The following is a 21,269-nucleotide window of genomic DNA, read 5'->3' as shown; positions in this document are numbered from 1 at the left end:
CCGATAAACTAAGGTATTCGCAACTGACTCGCGTATAGATATCCGAAGTGCCTCGCTATTTTCACGAACTTGGCGCGAGACATTACCATGTCTCTTGATGTTACATGTTATATGAAAATTATTATATATATCATATCATATTTATTTATATGCTCATCATAGTTATTTATATAATTATATATATTTTATAAGATATTTTGTAAATCAAAGGAATCCTAATTGCACTAATAATGATAAATGATGCAAGTAAGTTTTACATAATATGAAATATTGTACGATACGAATTAATTGTATATGTTTATGACCCGGGCACGCCAAGTTTTTATATTTTGCTTTGTAAGTTTGTTTTATACGCGTGCCGAAATTAAAGTTTACGAAAAATTTTCTTTCGAATTATATATCCTGTAAGATATACTTTATAATCAAAGTATTTCATATTATTTATTTATAAATCAAAGTAAATCATACTATTTCAAATTACAAATCCTCACAAACTAAATTGTTTTAAGTACTTGGCCAGTTAACTTTTCATGATTTCATATCTAGTTTTGATTTTTTATTTTATAAAACTTTTTTGTTTTTAGAGTTATTTTTAAAGGAAAAATTATTTTAAAAGTTTTTTTAGGGATAAATATTAAACTTTTTTTATATACTATTTATATACTACTTTTTTATATACTTTTTTTATACTTGGCATACTTTTTTTATCTTTGTAAAGTTTTTTTTAGAGGGATATCTACTTTTTGTAAAAAATCATATTTAACTTTTTTTGTTACATACAAGTTGAAATTTTTTTATATAGTTGGCATATTTTGTTTACATTTGTATTTAAACATTAAAAATTTTAATATATAATATTTAATACTATAATTAAATTTAATAATAATAAATATCGTTAAAATTAAATAATATGTATTAACAATTTTTATTAATATACTCAATTATCATCACATTACTTGTATTCCTCTTCATATTCTCTCTCTTTTCTTTGTTATTCTTTCTTCTCTTACTCTACCTCTTCTTACATAATCACGATCATCGACATCCATAATATATACATTGATATTAACATTTTAATATATTAATTATAACGAATGATCATATGAATTTATCTATTCTGCTCTCTCTATTCTTTGTTTCATGCTTATCTTTACTGATCTTTGCGGTATCCTTGAATAACATTTAAATGATTATTAACTAACTATTTAAAATTATTCAATATTGATCTCTCTCTCTCTCTCTCTTCTCTCTCTCTCTTTCTTTTCGCCACATTCTTCTGTTTATTCTTTAATTTTAAATAAATCATTTATATAAAGAGAAAAATATATATTTTTAAATATGTATTTTTCATACAATATAATGATATATAATGGTATATATAACATACATAACTTTTTTTATTCATCTTTCCTTTTTTTTCTTTCCTTTTAAATTTATTTAATAATTTTATTTTCTTTATATTTATTTTCTTTTACTGTCCAATTGTCAAACAACATAAACTGTCAAACTGTCAAACAGCACGAGTAAAGTCACACGAACGTGTACCAAATATATTTTTTGACATATATGATAGTGGTTATAATATAATGATAAATAGACAATTTTTATATTCTCTATTTTTCCGCAATTATAACTTTATTATGCATCATATATGTATGCACACACATACACAACATTGTTTCTCAAGCGTATTTAACATTCAAGCGAATAATCATACGTGAGCGCTGCACACACACCTTGAGGGACAAAATCGCTTTGCATGTGTGTGTGCTAGCGTACGTGAGCGCCTGAAATCAAAGAAGAATGAAAAATGTCACAATTCTGATATTGATTAATCATATCTCAAGATTTATAGTTTCTGAGATATTTTAACCAAAAATTTATTAGACGTAAAATTCCTGATCAGCTACTTGGTAGCGCCGCGTCCCTGTATACATATAGGCAAACCGATAAGTAGAAGAAATTTTTCCATATACTTGGCGTCGCGAGTGAAGCCAGAATCAAGTCCCGCGGCTCACGGCTCGCGACGCGCCCATAAACACAAACCGCGTATATATGCGGCCTGCGCTTTGGCTAATTTCGGAGAATAGAAAAGAACAGATGCTACGCTGTCTCTTTCTCGCTTTCATTGAGCTGATAACTGAAGACAACGGGCGATGATGAGCGTGAGCCGATGAGTGCCTAGTTTATTATGTATGACAGCATTAAATGCTTTTCCGACTCGCGGACTTTTTATATACAGGGTGTCCGATAATTCGCGGATTACCCTTTAAGGGAAGATAGAGGGTGTTATTCTGAATAGAAAAGTCCTGTACCATTTTGTGATTTTCTCAATATTTAAGAAAATATTAATTTTAAAAGATTAGCCAACGAAGTGCCGCGAAAAGCTCGCGGCGCGAAAATGCCTCCCACTGTTAATTGATACTCGGTCCACATAATGAAAAGATCATATACAAAAAAGGGAGCGCGCATTATGTGTGTATTTCTTTCGGTTGCCATAGCGAAGCATGCTCGCAAACTGCTCCTCCCATTGCTTCGCCGCGAACCGAGTATCAATTGACAGTTGGAGGCATTTTCGCGCCGCGAGCTTTTCGCGGCACTTCATTGGCTGATCTTTTAAAATTAATATTTTCTTAAATATTGAGAAAATCACAAAATGGTACAGGACTTTTCTATTCAGAATAACACCCTCTACCTTCCCTTAAAGGGTAGTCCGCGAATTATCGGACACCCTGTATATAATATTTTTTTACGTTATATTAAATTTTATTATCATATGATAAAAGATATTTCATATTTATGTGTAAGGAAATATTCGATTTTTTAATTATTTTATATTACTTTAATAATTACTTTATTAATTAATTTCACAAATATGTGTATTAAATTATAAATAATATGAAAACCAATGATGAATGGACTTTCACATCACCCATGGTTGATTGGAGGTTCCACTAATGGTGCATTAGATTTTACGTGGATCTTCGCCTAGAGTCCTATTATACATTTTATTTATATATTTTACATATCTATATTTTAGGTTTTTTACGGACATAATGTCTATTACGGACATGATAATTTTTAAACGCGATCTTTATAAATATATACTGTCTTTTGTCTTTTGCAGACATAATGTCTATTACAGACATGATAATTTTTAAACGCGGTCTTTACAAATATATATTGTCTTTTGCAGACATAATGTCAATTACAGACATGATAATTTTTAAACACGGTTTTTACAAATATGTAGTGTCTTTTGCAGACATAATGTCTATTACAGACTATTACATGATAATTTTTTACACTTAAAGAAAATAAGTAAATTATTTTTATTATATTATATGAATAATAATGCGCATAAAATACAAGTTATTATTTTTTGAACATTATTATTGCATATCATTGCATGTTAAGGGACCAGCAATATTATAAATATCTGCATCATATAATTTGAGACTGCTTTTTTCTTTTTTAGAATTTATTATATAATATATCCGATGACATGAGAGATAAATGCTTTTCATCAATCTCCATGTCTAAAATAGTTTTTTTTCTTGATTTCAAAACACAAATAACATTTATAGAAGAAGACAAAAATTTATTTCGTTTTTTTGTTTTTACATGTGTTAAAATAGAAAATTCTTTTTGGATCAGAATTTGAATTTGGGAGTAATCTAGCATTTAAAAGACGTTTGAGGTTGGGATATTTATCACTATTAGTGGAGTACTGGTTTTGTAAAATTTGTTTCCATATATCATCAAAACTTAATTTTAATAGCTTTTCTTTTTCTATTATTGTAAAATCTAAATGTAAAGTTAGCCATTCTTTCTTCAAACCGTTTTCGTCAAAACCGCCAAGTTTCAGCAATAAAAAAAACATCATTAAATGATGTTTCTCTATCAATATTTAATAATGCTAGATTATATTCAAAATCTTTTAATTTTGATAAAAATTTATCATTAATTGGTAACCTTTTTTTAATTTCCTCAGCGACAGTTACATAAAAATGCAAACAATTCTTTTGAATATTCGCAACTATTTCTGCATGCCCTTCCTTCAATAATTCATTGAAATATTCTTCACATTCAGATCCTAAAAACACTTTTTCTAACGATTTTTGATTCTCATTTTCATCAAATTTAATATTATTACATAAATTATTCAAATGCTCTAACTTTAAAAAGTATTTACAAACTGTGATTAAAAGTTCTACTGACTTTGGCTGTAATAAATGTATTCTAGTTTCTATTGCTTAGAAAAATTAAATGAATTAAAAAAATTTTAAATATACTGTAAAAATAAGAAATAGGCTTTTATATCTAGATTTTGCATCATAGATAATAAATTTGTTCCAGACGTTGTTTTTCAGTTATAGTAATTTCGTTCAGAAGCTTGTTAGCATCCCAAGACTCAAGAAGTCTTTCAACACATGAATGATGAGAAAGCCACCGTGAATTAGACAATTTAAAAATTTTTAGGTTTGTTTCCTGAAAACATTCACAGAACTGTTGATAAATTGCCGAACGTTTCGGGCTACTGATAATAAAAGTTGCGATCTTTTTTAAAAATTCTTCGCATTGGTCCGGTATTTTAGCATATGCGGCATGCACAACTAATGCAGTAGAATGACAAGGACATGGAAGTGTAATTAATTTTTTACAAAATTCTTCCAACTTTTTTTTAAATGGAAGATGTTTTTCTATCATTACGGACGCATTATCACAAAACAACAATATTTACAAATGGGATATTCAATTTCCACATTTCAGTTTTAAAGCCATTAAACAATTTTTCTGCGCTGCAATCTTTTGGATCAATATTAATTAGTTTTAATTGTGAATGTTTAATGTTTTTGGATCAACGTACCGAACAAAAAACATCATCCATTTTTCATTTGAAATATCAGACTTTTCATCAATAAAAATTTAGTATTTTGAGTGCTTTCGACTACACGATCTGTCTCAATCCGATATAGCACATTTGAAATTATATTTGTACATTTTTACGTTATAAATTTAACGTAAATATATTACGTTAAATTATATTTGTACATTTCGGTCCATACTCATGTCTTTCAAAACATTATAATCATTATAATATTTATCATACATATAACTATATAATATTATATATTTATATGTTTAAAACATTATAATAAACAAGTGTTTATACGACCAAACTGGCAATTTATTGTTTGATTATTATATCACGACGTTTCGACCATATGGTTTTGGTCCTTTTCAAGTGAAAATTATAATTAAAAAGTAGAAAGAGAAAAATCGAAATGTCAAACTGACATTGTGTCAACCACTATGTTTGGAATACTGGGATCAACTAAACGACCTTTATTAATTTATCGTATATGTTGTTTAAATTCTCTGTATCTTTTTAGGAATTAATAGTGTTGTCAAATTTTTTAATAAAAAACATTTCAGCTATTTCTCTCTTTCTTACATGTTTTTCGTTATGTAGAATATCAGGCGTTGACCAATCGAAGTCATGATCAAATTTTGATTTGTGTTTGCTAATTACGGATAGATTACTTTCGTGCATTTTTATATTATTACAATGTTCCTTGACTTGCTATCGAAAAACGTTGGAATGACATTGCTCCAAACACAAAATTTAATTTGCCTCAATTTTTATATGCAGTGGAAGTTATTCTCGATTCGACTAGTTTTTCTTTTAATGGAAAGTTTTATGAACAGATCTTTGGCAGCCCTATGGGGTCTCCGTTATCACCTATTTTAGGAGATGTTGTGATGGATGATTTGGAGACACATTGTTTGAGTCTACTTGGGTTTGCGGTTCCTGTATATTATAGATACGTAGATGATATTTTTGCTATTGTTCCACGTGCCAATGTTGACGAGATTAATTTGATTTTCAATAGTTATCATCCACGTTTAAAATTCACACATGAAATAGAGTCAGACTCATGTATCAATTTTTGGAACACCAGTGTTATCCGTTCCAACGGAAAAATTTTAACAAACTGGTATAGAAAAGCTACGTGTTCCAATAGATACATAAATTTTTATTCGAGCCATCCTTTTAAATATAAGTTGAACACCATTTTTAATCTCGTTGACCATGCTATTTTACTATCTGACGATCAGTTTCATGGAAAAAACATTGATGTCGTGAAGCAGATCTTACTTAATAATTGTTTTCCGACACACATTATAAATCGTTATATTTGTAAGAGACTGAATTTTTTGAAACACCGGAGCAATAGCATTCTGGGTAATGGGGAAAGTGGTACAGACAAACCCTCCTACATCGCACTACCGTTTGTCGAAGGCTTGAGTGACGATGTTGGTCGGTTGCTTAAAAATATGGGATTTATAGTGGTTTACAATATACCTAAAAAATTAAATCATTGATTAAACGCGGCAAGGATAGTTTGCCTATTAGCAATAGAACGGAGGTTGTTTACAAAATAAATTGTAAGAATTGTAGCGCTTCGTATATTGGCCAGACAAAAAGACACTTAAGCACCCGAGTCAAGGAACATTGTCATAATATAAAAATGCACGAAAGTAATCTATCCGTAATTAGCAAACACAAATCAAAATTTGATCATGACTTCGATTGGTCAACGCCTGATATTCTACATAACGAAAAACATGTAAGAAAGAGAGAAATAGCTGAAATGTTTTTTATTAAAAAATTTGACAACACTATTAATTCCCAAAAAGATACAGAGAATTTAAACAACATATACGATAAATTAATAAAGGTCGTTTAGTTGATCTCAGTATTCCAAACATAGTGGTTGACACAATGTTAGTTTGACATTTCGATTTTTCTCTTTCTACTTTTTAATTATAATTTTCACTTGAAAAGGACCAAAACCATATGGTCGAAACGTCGTGATATAATAATCAAACAATAAATTGCCAGTTTGGTCGTATAAACACTTGTTTATTAATTTATTTACTGGCGACATTTTTAAAATTAAACATAATTATAATAAACATTATAATATTTCATATTTCTTAGAAAAAAGTAAAAATATCTTTTGCCAATTGATGTGAAATATTTTTATCAGCAATTAACGCGGCATAGCGAATTTCTGCTGATTTTTTTCGTTCTTCAAATGGCAAAAATAATTCATTTATATCTTCACTGGATTTATTCGTTTCATTTTTTTAAATTTTATAATATGTTTTTTGGATTCTACATGACGATTGATTTGAGACAAACCACCAACAACAGATATATTACAAAACGCGAGGAAAAATGAACTGGCATCGTGATATTTCGCGTAGCCACGTCTTAAATAAATCAATCTCTAACCATTGTTGTTTAAAACGTTTAAAACTATTTTTTATGATATTTTTGGTACTGTTATATTGTTATTATTTAATAACACAGTTGTAACGATGCGTACATCGTTACCCGGCCGTCCACCCGCAGGACGCCGCGGCCCGACGACCACCGGGCGGGTCAACACGCGTGAGACCGCCGTCCCACGCCCATCAGTCACGAGACCGTTAGAACGAAGGCGCTATGCGCCCTATTATATTTTAAACCAGTGAGCGAACATAAATATTTTATAAATATTTATAGTTGTTTACATTTATACCACCGGGTCGACACACCGTACCGGAGCACGAGTCGCGCGCTCGGGAAACCGTTCCGACCGTTTCCGAAATTTCCCGAGCAGCGAACGGGCTCAACCGAATTGTTGAAGAAACAATTATCGCGCCGACGCGATACCGCCGACGCCGGGTATAAATAAGCGCTCCACCGGCTAAAAGATCAGAATCTTCTCCGCCGCTCTGAAGTCGGCACGACGCTCAGAGCACACCGAAGAAACCCATACGCTTTACAAGCAAGATAGAGGTTGGGAGTACTCCGCCTCTGCTGGGCTTTCCCAGCATCTCGCCATACAAGCGTTTCTACCATAACACCGATCGTCCGGCAATAATTCCAGCGATGGAAAATTATCCGCCACCGACGGATATTCCCGTCTGCTGGACGCTCCTATTCCGCCGCAAACCATTTCTGCAAATCCGGAATAACTATCGCGAGGTATCTCGCGCGCCGACATAATCCGAACAAGACTCGCCATTGTTACGGCGACAGAATCCGCGCGTCTAGGGTCGTGAGACCGCCCTACGCACCGAATTTGGCAATACGCGATTCGCCAAGAGGCCCCCGCCCCTCGCGTAGACATCACCGCGCGCCATCACGATTACCTAGCCGACAGGTGCTACCACCCATCGACGCCAGGTATCGATTATCGCACGCGACATTTCGATTCACCGCATACGATCGCGCCGTTCACGAGTGCCCTTCCCGCGTGCACTCGAGCGCATCCCGCTCCGAATCGCACCACCGCCGTGCATCCGCATTATCGATAGACATTATATACTCGCATCCGATACACATTATATACACGCACTCTCATACATTATATACACCCACACCAGACATTATATACGCGCACACTCATACGTTATATACACACATACACGCATACGTTTTATACACGCTCATTCATACGTCTTCATTCACGCACGTTCATACAACTATACACATTTGTAACCCCGCAGTCTGACATAAATAAACACGTTATTTATTCTATACCCGTCTTACGATACTTGCTATACCTTTCCGAGCCTTGATCCTGGCCGAGCTATCCCACAACAGCGCTCGGGAAAATCCGACCGTTACACAGTTTTTTTATGACTTGCAGAATTCGCGTTTCTTATAAAATGCGACAAACTGCACGTAAAATTTTTATCGCATGTTCGACCGTGCGTCCAGCTAATGATAGGCGACAAACTTCACTCAATAATAACTCTTTTATTAAGCGTTATAAAAAAAATAGTATAAGACTTTTCTGTTCAGAATAACACTCTCTACCTTTCCTTAAAGGGTGTTGCGCGAATTTTCGGACATCCTGTATAATAAAAAGTCCGCGAGTCGGAAAAGCATTTAATGCTGTCGTACGTAATAAACTAGGCGCTCTGTTTGAGATCACGCTTAAACAAATTCATTAAACAATTCATTTATTTTTTAAGGAAGGTTTGCGACATGGGCTTAAAATAATTATATTTTATTCGGTTAACATCTCGTATTATTTATTTCTTATATCTATTCAAAATCGAAAAATAGTCAAATTGTGACAAATATTATTATCTCTCAACTTTTTCTGTCGCTAGCAAAGCCCATGTCGCAAACAAGTTTAACAACAAACCGCGTAAACAATTTCGACGATTAGTCGCACGATAAGACAAACGGCACGCGCGATGCAGTGACGTATATGTTGACATGAGGACCACTAGCCTATTGTGCGCGCTAACTTTTGCTTTGCACCTGCACATCGCGTGGCAGCCAATAAAGTTCGGCACTCTTTCGTATTTCAAAACAATTGAAATTATTGGCAGCGAGCGACAAAAGATTCATTATAAAAGGGCCCGCTCTTGAGGAGAGCACGCTCTCGCGTGCGCACTCGCTTCTTACGTGCAGTTATATGACCGCTTTTCTTTATTCTAAAACCTCTTATGACGACCGCTTTTCTTTTTGTACACTCAATTATAATACGACCGCTTATCTTTCTTTTCGGACTACGCTTTTCTTAACTATTTGAACTGTGTGAATTAATTGTGGTAATTATTTATTATAATTAAAGCTATTTTTTGTAACTATACGTGCGTGACTTTTTTTCCGCGTTCTATCTTCCTTGTACGTGTTCCGTGTATCGTCGTTCAACGTCTCGCGTTATTCCGAACACGCTCACCGGCTCACGCTTATCGTCGCCTGTCGTCTTCAGTTATTAGCTCGATGAAAGCGAGAAAGAGACAGAAAGCATAGCATCTGTTTTTCTGTATTCTCCGAAACTAGCCGAAGCGCAGACCGCACATGTACGCGGTTTGTGCTTGTGTGCGCGTCGCGAGCCGTGAACCGTGGGACCTGATTCTGGCTTCCCTTCAACGCTACCGCGTCGCTGGATACCATTGGACTATATACCATACTGAAGCGGATCTGATTAGCGGTCAGAAATGTGGGACTGCAAGAGTTGTTACTTTTCAGACCTGTTCTTGTCTATCTAATCCCTACAAAAACTTATCTTTTTAAAAAAAAGGTAAAACAAAAGGCGCCAAATGCACGCGTCAAGTGCACGCGCCGTATGAAAAAACATTACACAAAAAATTGTAATTTATTTTTTAAAAACTGCACTACAATATTATGTCATTTTAACTCTATTCAAAACAGTATTACTTTAACCAAAAAAATACTGTTGTACAAAATAATAGTTGTTTAAATTTTCTAAAAAAATAATGATATAAAAAAAATGCGCCAAATGTGTGTAAACTAATATTTATACTATAAAATTTATTTCTTTTATTATTTTCAATATTAAAAAAAATTATTTGTAATAAATTGTAATATAATTAAAGTAATATAGCTAAAATAATTATTTTATAATTAACTAAGTGCACACAATTGTAATATACACACATATAATGCTTTAAGATATATTTATTATAAAAAAATATGTAAAATAATATAAAATAAACAAGTATTTATATATATTCTAACAATTATATATATTCTGAAAAATTTAATAAAAAAGGTAATATAAAACAAATTTTTAAAAATTTATATAAAAATTAAAATTAAAATTTATATAAAAATTAAAATTGTAAAATTTATGCAACAATTACAAATTAATACAAAATCAAAAATAAAAAAATTTTAGTTAAAAATCTTGGCGCTGCTAAACCGAACAATAGGAAGGTATTAATTCCGTTTGTACATTTACATTGCAGTTATTGAAGTAATAATATTTAAATTAAATTAGTTATTTGTAACTTTAAGATTCGTTGAAGTTATTAATTTTAAATCTTAGCAGCGCCAAAATTTTTAACTAAAATTTTTTATTTTTGATTTTGTATTAATTTGTAATTGTCGCATAAATTTTACAATTTTAATTTTATATAAATTTTAATTTTAATTTTATATATAAATAAATATAAATATATATAAATCTTTTTATATATAAATTTTTAAAATTTTGTTTTATATTAACTTTTTTATTAAATTTTTCAAAATATATAAAATTAATAGAATATATATAAGTGATTGTTTATTTTATATTATTTTACATATTTTTTTATAATAAATATATCTTAAAGCATTATGTGTTTGTATATTACAATTGTGTTGCACTTAGTTAATTATAAAATGAATAGAGTTAAAATGACATAATATTGTAGTGCAGTTTTTAAAAAATAAATTACAATTTTTTGTGTAATGTTTTTTTCATACGGCGCGTGCATTTGGCGCCTTCTGTTTTACCTTTTTTTAAAAAAGTAAGTTTTTGTAGGGATATCATTCTTTTTGTATATATTATATTAGAAATATAAATAATATATTAAAAAACACAAAAGCAAAGATAGAAAAAGAAAGAGTTATACATTGAAAAATATTTAATAAATATAAAATATTTTTTTATTACATACGAGCTATCAGAATTTTAATCTTATGTTAAATTATCTCATAATAAGTAAAATCAAACAATTGCATATTAATCTTAATTAATAATAAATAAATAATAATTTGGATTCGTAATACATGCATACATTCATTCATATTCATTATATATTACTTTTTATGTTTTATTCAGATGAGAATTATATTTTTTAATATATATTTAATATATATTTAAAAGAGCAAGAGACAAAAGCGAGAGAGAGAGAGAGAGAGAGAGAGAGAGAGGAAAGGAAGAAAAGATAAAATTAAGATATAAAATATCTATTATATATGTAAGCCAGTGCTCGGAATTAGTTGCCCTTTTCGGGCTGATATTCGAAGCGCCTACGGTCCCCCCACTACCGTCCGAGACTCGGTGGCCGAGCCGCCGATCGCACGCGTAACGCTATGTCTCAGGTGCGTCTCGATCTAAAAAATATGATGTGATCGTACCTTATACACACACACACGCACGCACGCACGCACACACACACACATACACACACACACACACACACACACACACACACACACACGCCACGCACACGCCACGCACACGCGCACGCACACGCACACGCACACGCACACGCACACGCACACGCACACGCACACGCACACGCACACGCACACGCACACACACACTATACATATATGTGTGTGTGTATATATATATATATATATATATATATATATATATATATATGCTTACAATATTATATTAGGTTGGTGCGTATGAAATGTCGGATTTTCTTTAAATGTGAACGTTTGTCTCCCTGTTTTTGTTATGCTTTTGTTTTTGACATAACCTGGTTTATAGTCGTACTGTCCATTGCCAGAGTCACATTTTAGCAAAGAAGATTTTCTCAAAAGTGTTTCCTTTTGTTATTTGTTTTGAATTTTGCACCGATATGAATTCAACCGATATTCGTGTAATTTTCTTATATGAGTATAAACTTGGTAATAATGCTGCAAAAGCTGCACACAATATAAACCAGGCGTTTGGGGAGAATACTGTGAACGATCGAAAAGTGCAGCGTTGGTTTGAAAAATTTCGGTCTGGTGATTTTTCCCTGCAAAATGAACCGCGTGGAAGACCCGAAACGTCTGTGAAAAATGATGCTCTGAAAGCATTGGTGGAAACGAATCCAACTGTTTCTTCAAGGGAACTTGCTGCCAGAATGGAAGTTGACCATACAACAATATTGCGACATCTTTCTGAAATTGGCAAGGTGAAAAAATGGATAAGTGGATACCGCACGAACTAACCGAGCGAAATAAGCTGGATCGCTTGAACGTATGCTCATCATTGCTAACCCGATTTAATCGAGATCCATTTTTCGATCGGATCATTACTTGTGATGAAAAATGGGTTCTTTACGACAATAGGAAAAGGTATGCTCGGTGGCTTGATAGGGATGAGGCTTGTGCTCATACTCCACGGCCATCACTTCATCAACGGAAAATTTTAATCACAGTTTGGTGGAATGTGACTGGAGTAATACACTACTCATTCCTTCGAACTGGAATGACAATTACAGCCGAAAAGTATTGCCAGTACATTGAAGAAATGCATGAAAAATTGAAAATTATACGCCCATCACTTGTTAATCGGCATGGCCCAATATTTCTCCACGACAACGCTCGGCCGCATATATCGTACAAAACAATTGCGAAATTAAATGAATTAAAATATGAAATTTTGCAGCACCCACCTTATTCACCGGATCTTTCGCCAACCGACTTTCATTTATTTAAACATTTAGAACTGTTTTTACGGGCTAAACAGTACGAAAATGAAGACAGTCTGAAAAATGCCATATCAGAGTTCATTGATTCTAAAGATCAGAATTTCTTCAAGACAGGCATCTATGTATTAAAATCTCGTTGGGAAAAGTGTATTGAAGTAAATGGAGCATATTTTGATTAAATAAACAGCTTTTGGAAAAAGATATGCAGTTTAATATATTCACTTAAGAATCCGACATTTCATTCGCACCAACCTAATATTATATACTTACAATACAATACTGTTAGCTATGAGTGCCGCTGGTGCACGGTACAAACGAGATCTTTACTTTTGTTCCGAGACGACCAAGACGACCAACATGTTTCTTACTCATAAATTTCATGTTTCGGACTTTGCATCGTAATATCTCCGTTTATATTATTGTAGAACGAAAATAAAGATACTTTCCTGATATAATTGAAAATCAAGCTATCAAATAAGCATAGTAAGAATTCATTCCGTTCAGCGATTATTGAGAACTGATAATCTCTTAATTAAAGTTACTCTTAATTGGCCGACTCGCGTACAGATACACGGTGCGTCTCGCCATTTTTCCTTAGCGTTCACTTGGCGCGAGACACTACCGTGTCTCTTGACTACATCGACCACGTAACCATATGTACAATCCGTTCTTTACTTGTGAAAACTAAGTCCTTTGCTTTTATGATAGCTTGATGTGTAATTTTTTTAAATATACTTTACCATTTTTCATATATATTTTAATTTTCTGCTTCTTAACGTTTTCATCCATAGAAATAAATGGTCGCGTGGCGACAAAGAACGCGTCTGATTGTAGGACGATGTTTTCAGTCATGGTAGTTTACGATAAAAAGAGAGCTCTGAAAAGCTGCAGCTATTCTTTAGTGACCGCGGTAGTAGTGAAGAGCATGGCTGTGCGCGTACTACACGTTCCAGTATGATATATAGTTCAGAGCTTGACACGTATGCACATATGCACATATGCATGTATATATGTATGTATGTATGTATGTATGTATATGCATATATGTGTATACGTATATGTGTATGTACGTACATATGTATATACATAAACAGGTATTACAAGTGTATTAACAGGGTATTTGAAAAGAATTAGACCCTCCTCTGATCTCCAGAAGTACGCATTTTCACGGAAAATGGCTTGAATAAAAGTTAGTAGGGATCATGAAGGACTATATTTTGGTGACCTTGAACTTGACTTTGAACTTGACCTTGAAGGTCAATTGAAGATCAACATTGATTTTTTAAATGGAAACCTTTTGTTTTGACCCTGGATTTAAAAAGACTGAGAAATTTTACGTTCAGGTACATTGTCATAGTGATCAAAGTGATTCCTAGGTGCTATTTAAAGGTCAAATTATTGACAGATTATTACAGAATATGCAACGGAGGATGGAATATCGAAATGACTCGAACAAATCGTACTCAATCGACCTCAAGGTTAAGATCAAGATCACCAAAAGATAGTCCTTCATGATTCCTACAACTTTTGTTCGCGAAGCGCGCGTCTGTATTGTTCTAGTATAATATAAAAAGAGATGTTTATATATTACAGAAATTTTTGCCATGTCATGTTATATATTATAAATCGTTTCTAGAAAGAAAGTTAAGATAAGGCAAATTACAAATAAAATATAATATAAAATATAGCATAATATGAAAAACTTGACAACTTACCTAAATGTCCACCACATATCGAAGCTCATTATATTTAACCATAAAAAACTTGTTAAAAAACAAAAGTAGTTGAAAAAAGCTGTAAAAATAGAATAAAGAAAATTTTAATCATTAAGTGTGTATTAAAATGCTGATTAGACTTATATTTAACACTTTATTTCCCCATTTAAAAATAGATTTATTTTAAATTTCTGCACCAAAATTTTATAGTAATATTAATTAACATATAAGATAAATACGTACTGATGTTAAAATAAATAATATTTCAATTCAAGAGATAACTTTTTATAATTTTAAAATATATAAAATATATGGGGTCAACTTTACGTAACTTGTATATATTAAAATTAGAAGATATAATATCTAAAATTCAAATTTTTTTTACTATTAATCTTACCATTTTTAAGATTTTAATAAATTATACATATTATAAGTTATTAAAAAAAATAATTAACACGCAAATATATATATATATATATATATATATATATATATATATATATTTTTTTAATAACTTATAATATGTATAATTTGTTAAATATATATATATATATATATATATATATATATATATATATATATACATATATGTCTGATAAATATATGCTACACTGATTCCCTAATTATGATTTACTGTAGAGATAGATATACTGTACCGACTGTAACACAAACGGGATATTTTACAGCATCCGCTTTGATTAGAATATTCACAATATCAATTGTATATGCGATGGACAAGGCACCGGTGTAATTACGTAATATGAAACCATGTATATTTCGAAGCTCTGGCAATATAGAATACACTAGAAATATTGATACCAAAAATAGTATAGACACTATATGGAAGCTCAAGTATATGATTTTTAAATCTTCTATTGGCGAGGTGTTTTCAGAAGTTGTATTGAAGACTTCGTCAGAAGTTTCTGAGCAGATGGTAACTTCGAACTTATCCCCGTCTATTACGGCGAGACAATATGATGATAATTTAGCAAATATTTTATAATAAGATAAATAGAGAGAACCATTGGTAAGAAACATATAATCATACTGATAACCATCGGGAAGCAGGAAACGATCTTTATCCTGGCACGGATCGTAGACGACCAGCTGAAACAATTCGTTCACTGTCTTGTTTATATTATTTAATGAATTATTTATATATCCATACACATTCGGAAAGAAATATTTATTTTTTTCCGAGATGCATTTTTCATCATCTAGGCGATCGCCAAGAGGACAACAAAGCTGAATGCAAGTAATATTGTAACACATTTCATATGAAGTAATGTTATTTATATTACTATCTATATTAGAATTTTCAAAGAATTTGTGCAACATGGAATTATTTTTGTTTTCAATTCTCATCAAGTTTTCATAACTATCCTGTGACATGAAGTTTTTTTTACGGTAAACATTTGATGAATTCGTATGAGGTTCCATCGATGTTTGATTATCTTCATGGTTCTGTGTACCGAGTTTATACAGTATAGAATCATCATCCTCGCGATCGCTGCTCATGGAAGTGTGAGATTCATATTGTATATTTTTGTATTGCGTATTCTTGGTAAACTTTTCGTGCAAATCATACAACAGTGTTTTCATTTCGTCACCATAGTTTGTTGTAGAATCCGTGTCCATCTCATATCGTATTGTCAAATTATTATTTTTCTTTTCATTGCTCGTGGAATTTTGTTGAGATTTCGATGATAAAGCAATAAAAAGAAGAAGCGCGCAATACCCAAACACAAAATTTTTTCCACACATCGCCTTTTTGACACGTCGAATTTATATCTGAAAAATATGTAAGTATTTGATTCACTTTTATGATAATTTCATAGTCAGATATCCAATTGTGGTGATATGCAAACTGCGGCTTAAAAAAATATACTAATACAAGGTGTTTCAGAAATAAACTTGTTTGATTGTGATCAAACTTTAAGAATTTAATTTATGTACTATAAGGATAAAAAAATGTTATATAAACATGGGTTTGGAAACGCTTCCTTTGCAAATTATAAACATTTAACAGACTTTAGAACATTTAAACTGTAAGAACATTGCATTACAGAAATTGCTGGAAATTATTTCTTTCAGTATTAATGCATGCCTTGCATCAATCATCACATGGATTGTCAAAGACAATTTAAAAATTCCTGGAATATTTCGTATTTTGTCATATGAAGCGATAATACGATTTTGGAGTACTTCCACAATAGCAACAGGAGTATCATAAATGAGAATCTTAAGATGTCCTCATAAATAAAAATCCAAGAGATTTAAATCGGGCAATCGTATAGATTACTATAGACCAAGCGATGAGTCATTTCCAATCAACAATTCATGAACCGTTTATGTGAGACATGTTGTTCGATAAATAAAAAATGTTTATAATTTGCAAAGAAACCGTTTCCGAACCCATATTTATATAACTTCTTTTTATTTTTATAATAAGTACATGCTTTTACAGTTTGAGCATTTATTTCGGAAACACTCTGTATATATATATATGTATATATATATATATATATATATATATATATATATATATATAAGATAAATCGTTTTATTCACTATATACAAATATATCGAAAAATAAGATATGGAAAAATGTTTTAAACAAAGTTGCTTGTTTGAAGGGGCTACATAATGAAAATGGACTTGACTTTGAAAGACTTTTTCAAGGCCAGATCAATGTGATCGATGTTTTCTTAAACGGAATTCCTCATTTTTTATTACATATTCTTATAGCTCTTGTCGAGACATTTTCTAAACATTATAATAACGTACTTTTTTATTAAGTATTTTTCGAAATATTTTATATTTTAATATAAATTAATATTTTATATCTTATATTGGACATATTTTGATATGTCCAATGATAAAATATGAAATATATCGTAAAATATTTAATTTTTGATAATCTTATTGTAATATCAATTAACAAGTAATAATGAAAGTCAATTGAAGCACGTAGTAATTGAGGCAAATAAATTATGTTAAAACTTGAAAAATACATAAAATCAAAAATTTCGGCCCATTTCAGGCCCTTCTTAATAAATCGAATTAGATTTACAAAAACTAAACAAACACTATAAGAATCCGGCGCGTCTCGTAATAGGATAATAACATAAGTGCAAAAATAAACACGAATACATTAAATAATATTAGGTTGGTGCATATGAAATGTCGGATTCTCTTTACATGCGGACGTTTTCCTCCCTGTTTTCGTTATACTTTTGTATTTGGCATAACCTCATTCATACTCGTATTGTCCATTGCCAGAGACTCATTTCAACAAAATAGGTTTTCTCGAAGGTCTTCCCTTTTTTATTTCTTTTGAGTTTATTACCGATATGAATTCTGCCGACATTCGCGTCATTTTCTTATATGAGTACAAACTTGGTAATAGTGCTGCAAAAGCTGCACGCAACATAAACCAAGCGTTTGGGGAGAATACGGTTAACAATCGGAAAGTGCAGCGTTGGTTCGAAAAATTTCGGACTGGCGATTTTTCACTGCAAAATGAGCCGCGCGGAAGACCCAAAACGTCTGTGAAGAATGATGACCTGAAGGCTCTAGTGGAAGCGGATCCAGCCGTATCCACGAGGGAACTTGCTATCAGGATGAAAGTTGACCATACAACGATATTGAGACACCTTTCTGAGATTGGCAAGGTTAAGAAGATGGACAAGTGGGTACCGCACGCACTGACAGAGCGAAATAAGCTGGATCGGTTAAACGTATGCTCATCATTGCTAACCCGATTTCACCGAGAGCCATTTTTTGATCGGATCATTACGTGTGACGAAAAATGGGTTCTTTATGACAATAGAAAGAGGTGTGCTCGGTGGCTTGACAAGGATGAGGTTTGTGCCCATACTCCAAGGCCATCGCTTCATCCACGGAAGATTTTGTTCACAGTTTGGTGGAACGCGGCTGGGGTAATCCATTATTCGTTCCTTCGACCTGGGGAGACAATTACGGCCGAAAAGTACTGCCAGTACATTGATGAGATGCACGATAAGTTAAAAATTGTACTCCCATCGCTTGTGAATCGGCATGGCCCGCTACTGCTCCATGACAACGCTCGGCCGCACACATCGCACAAAACAATTGCGAAACTGAAAGAACTGGAATATGAAGTTTTGCAGCATCCACCATATTCACCGGATCTCTCGCCGACCGATTTTCATTTTTTCAAGCATTTAGAGCTGTTTTTAAGAGGCAAACACCATGAAAATGAAGACAGTCTAAAAAACTCGATATCAGAGTTTATTAATTCTAAAGACCAAAATTTTTTTAAGACAGGCATCTACGCTTTAAAATCTCGTTGGGAGAAGTGTATTGAAGCGAATGGAGCATACTTTGATTGAATAAACAGCTTTTGAAGAAAGATATACAGTTTTATACAATCACCTAAGAATCCGACATTTCATATGCACCAACCTAATATGTATTCAATATGAACATGAATCTTATTCTAAGTAAGACTATCACAGCGATGGTCGTACCTGTTAAATTCAATCATCTCGCACACTGACCTTGCTTTCGTAGCGATATTAATGATAATAATGGTGTCCAATAAAAAGTCGTTCTTATATCAACCGGTTAAAATTAGAACAAATTTTTAATGAATATAGAATATAAATAATAAAGGATAAAAAGTTATATAAGATGTTAAAAATAGAAGTGAAATAAATAACATAACATAAAAATTGAAGTAAAAATAAATAACAGAAAATATAATGTTGATGAGATGTCAAGAAATTAAAGATTGGAAAAAATAAATGGCAATTATTTACATTAACGGAGACACTTTGCCGACCTTGACCTTGACATATGTTGTCAAATACACGATCCTAAGTAACTTTTTCTTATATAACTTAATTGGCGGTTTTTTATACTTTTTAAGATATTTAAAGTTAAGGGCTTTATAACTTTCCACGCAAAGCGAGGTTCAACGCACACCTATGTGTCTAGTTTTTTCGACAATCGAACCCGCCTGCAGGGGGAGGCTGAACAAACTGCCTCCACACATATACTTTTTAATGTGAAGTGAGTCTTTACATGAGTTTACAACTTTCCACTTTATGCACAGTTATCAAAAAATTATATAAGACAGCACTAATCAATAGAATTTGAATTGAACTTTGATTTGCATAGAAAGTTGTAAACCCATGTAGAACCGAACTTTGTATTAAAAAGTATATGGATGGAGACAGTATGTTCCGCTCCCCCCCCTGCCCCTACGAGGAGGGCACCATTATCAAAAAACTAGACACATGTGGGTTGAATCTCGCTTTGCGTGGAAAATAGAAAAACCCAAGGTGCTATGTTCCTAAAAGTATAAACAGACACTTTTTCCACATTTCTGCTTTACACAAATACAACGTAAACAAATTTTATTTTTCCTTATTTTATAACAAAAAATATATTAAAACTGTGAAACTTTAAAATCGCATATTTTTGAAACCAGAAAAGAGCGCCACAAAATTCAAAGTATGTGTTAATTAGGAATGTATCCTCTATAATATATGTAAAAATGAAAACGTCAGTGAGGTGTAAGTCAATCCAAATATTTACTCATTTGTTTCAAATTAAACTTTAACATTAAATATCTTAAAAATATAAAAAACCATCGATTAAGTTATAAGGAAAAGTTATTCAGGATCATATATTGACAACATACGTCAAGGTCAAGATCATCGACGAGATATCCGTTAATCTAAATAATTACCTTAACTGCTTTTATGTTTTAACATAATATAATTTATTTACTCTCCAATTACTGCGTTTACCTTCATGTTAATTGATTTTATCTCTCGAATCTTTTTAATTTTGTCTTAATATCTTACCTTATCATAATATTTTTATGTACAGAATATTGGGATGAATTCTATATACATATACAGGGTGTCCTGCAAAGATTGTGCCAACGCTCGTGAACGAGTAGAGGACAGTAAAATGAACAGAAAAATCCTTTACCATTTTGCAATTTTTGCAATAATTATTGAAATATTAATTTAAAAGTATTAATGAATGAGCACGCGTTTCGTGCGGTTATCGCGTAATTAGACCATGGGACGTACGCTTTAGGCGTGACAGCGGCGAGTTTCGTAGTGTCGCACGGCAACGAAAAGTTTGGCCTCGCGACGAGAGAAATACACGTAAGACCAAACATTGAGTAATTATTATATTTGTTTTATTTATAAGTGTATTATTTGGTTTTGTGTTTATTGTCATCAGCGGGAACTGTTCAAGATTGAATTCGTGGAAAATTTTGAGAGAAGAGAATTTGAACATTTTATTTTT

The 21,269-nt window shown here is 32.1% G+C and overlaps 2 protein-coding genes across 2 annotated transcripts in view; one reads left to right on the top strand and one right to left on the bottom strand.

The window, feature by feature from the left end:
• The window catches only part of LOC126851976 (G-protein coupled receptor Mth2-like), a 62,014-nt gene that overhangs the window by 23,583 nt on the left and 17,162 nt on the right, over nt 1–21,269 (bottom strand). Inside the window, exons 2-3 of the mRNA XM_050596390.1 lie at nt 15,614–16,748; nt 14,958–15,036 (exon numbers count right to left, since the gene is read on the bottom strand). Of these exons, the coding sequence (XP_050452347.1) occupies nt 14,958–15,036; nt 15,614–16,721 (1,187 nt within the window). The 5' untranslated portion in view covers nt 16,722–16,748. The remainder of the gene's footprint in view (nt 1–14,957; nt 15,037–15,613; nt 16,749–21,269) is intronic.
• On the top strand, nt 18,142–19,391 carry LOC126852006 (histone-lysine N-methyltransferase SETMAR-like). The gene has a single exon (XM_050596446.1). The coding sequence runs from the start codon at nt 18,311–18,313 to the stop codon at nt 19,328–19,330; it is 1,020 nt and encodes a 339-aa protein (XP_050452403.1). The 5' UTR covers nt 18,142–18,310; the 3' UTR covers nt 19,331–19,391.

This window comes from Cataglyphis hispanica, chromosome 9, assembly GCF_021464435.1.
Source record: "Cataglyphis hispanica isolate Lineage 1 chromosome 9, ULB_Chis1_1.0, whole genome shotgun sequence".
NCBI classification, from domain to species: domain Eukaryota; kingdom Metazoa; phylum Arthropoda; class Insecta; order Hymenoptera; family Formicidae; genus Cataglyphis; species Cataglyphis hispanica.
This window is presented reverse-complemented; position numbering and strand designations above follow the sequence as displayed.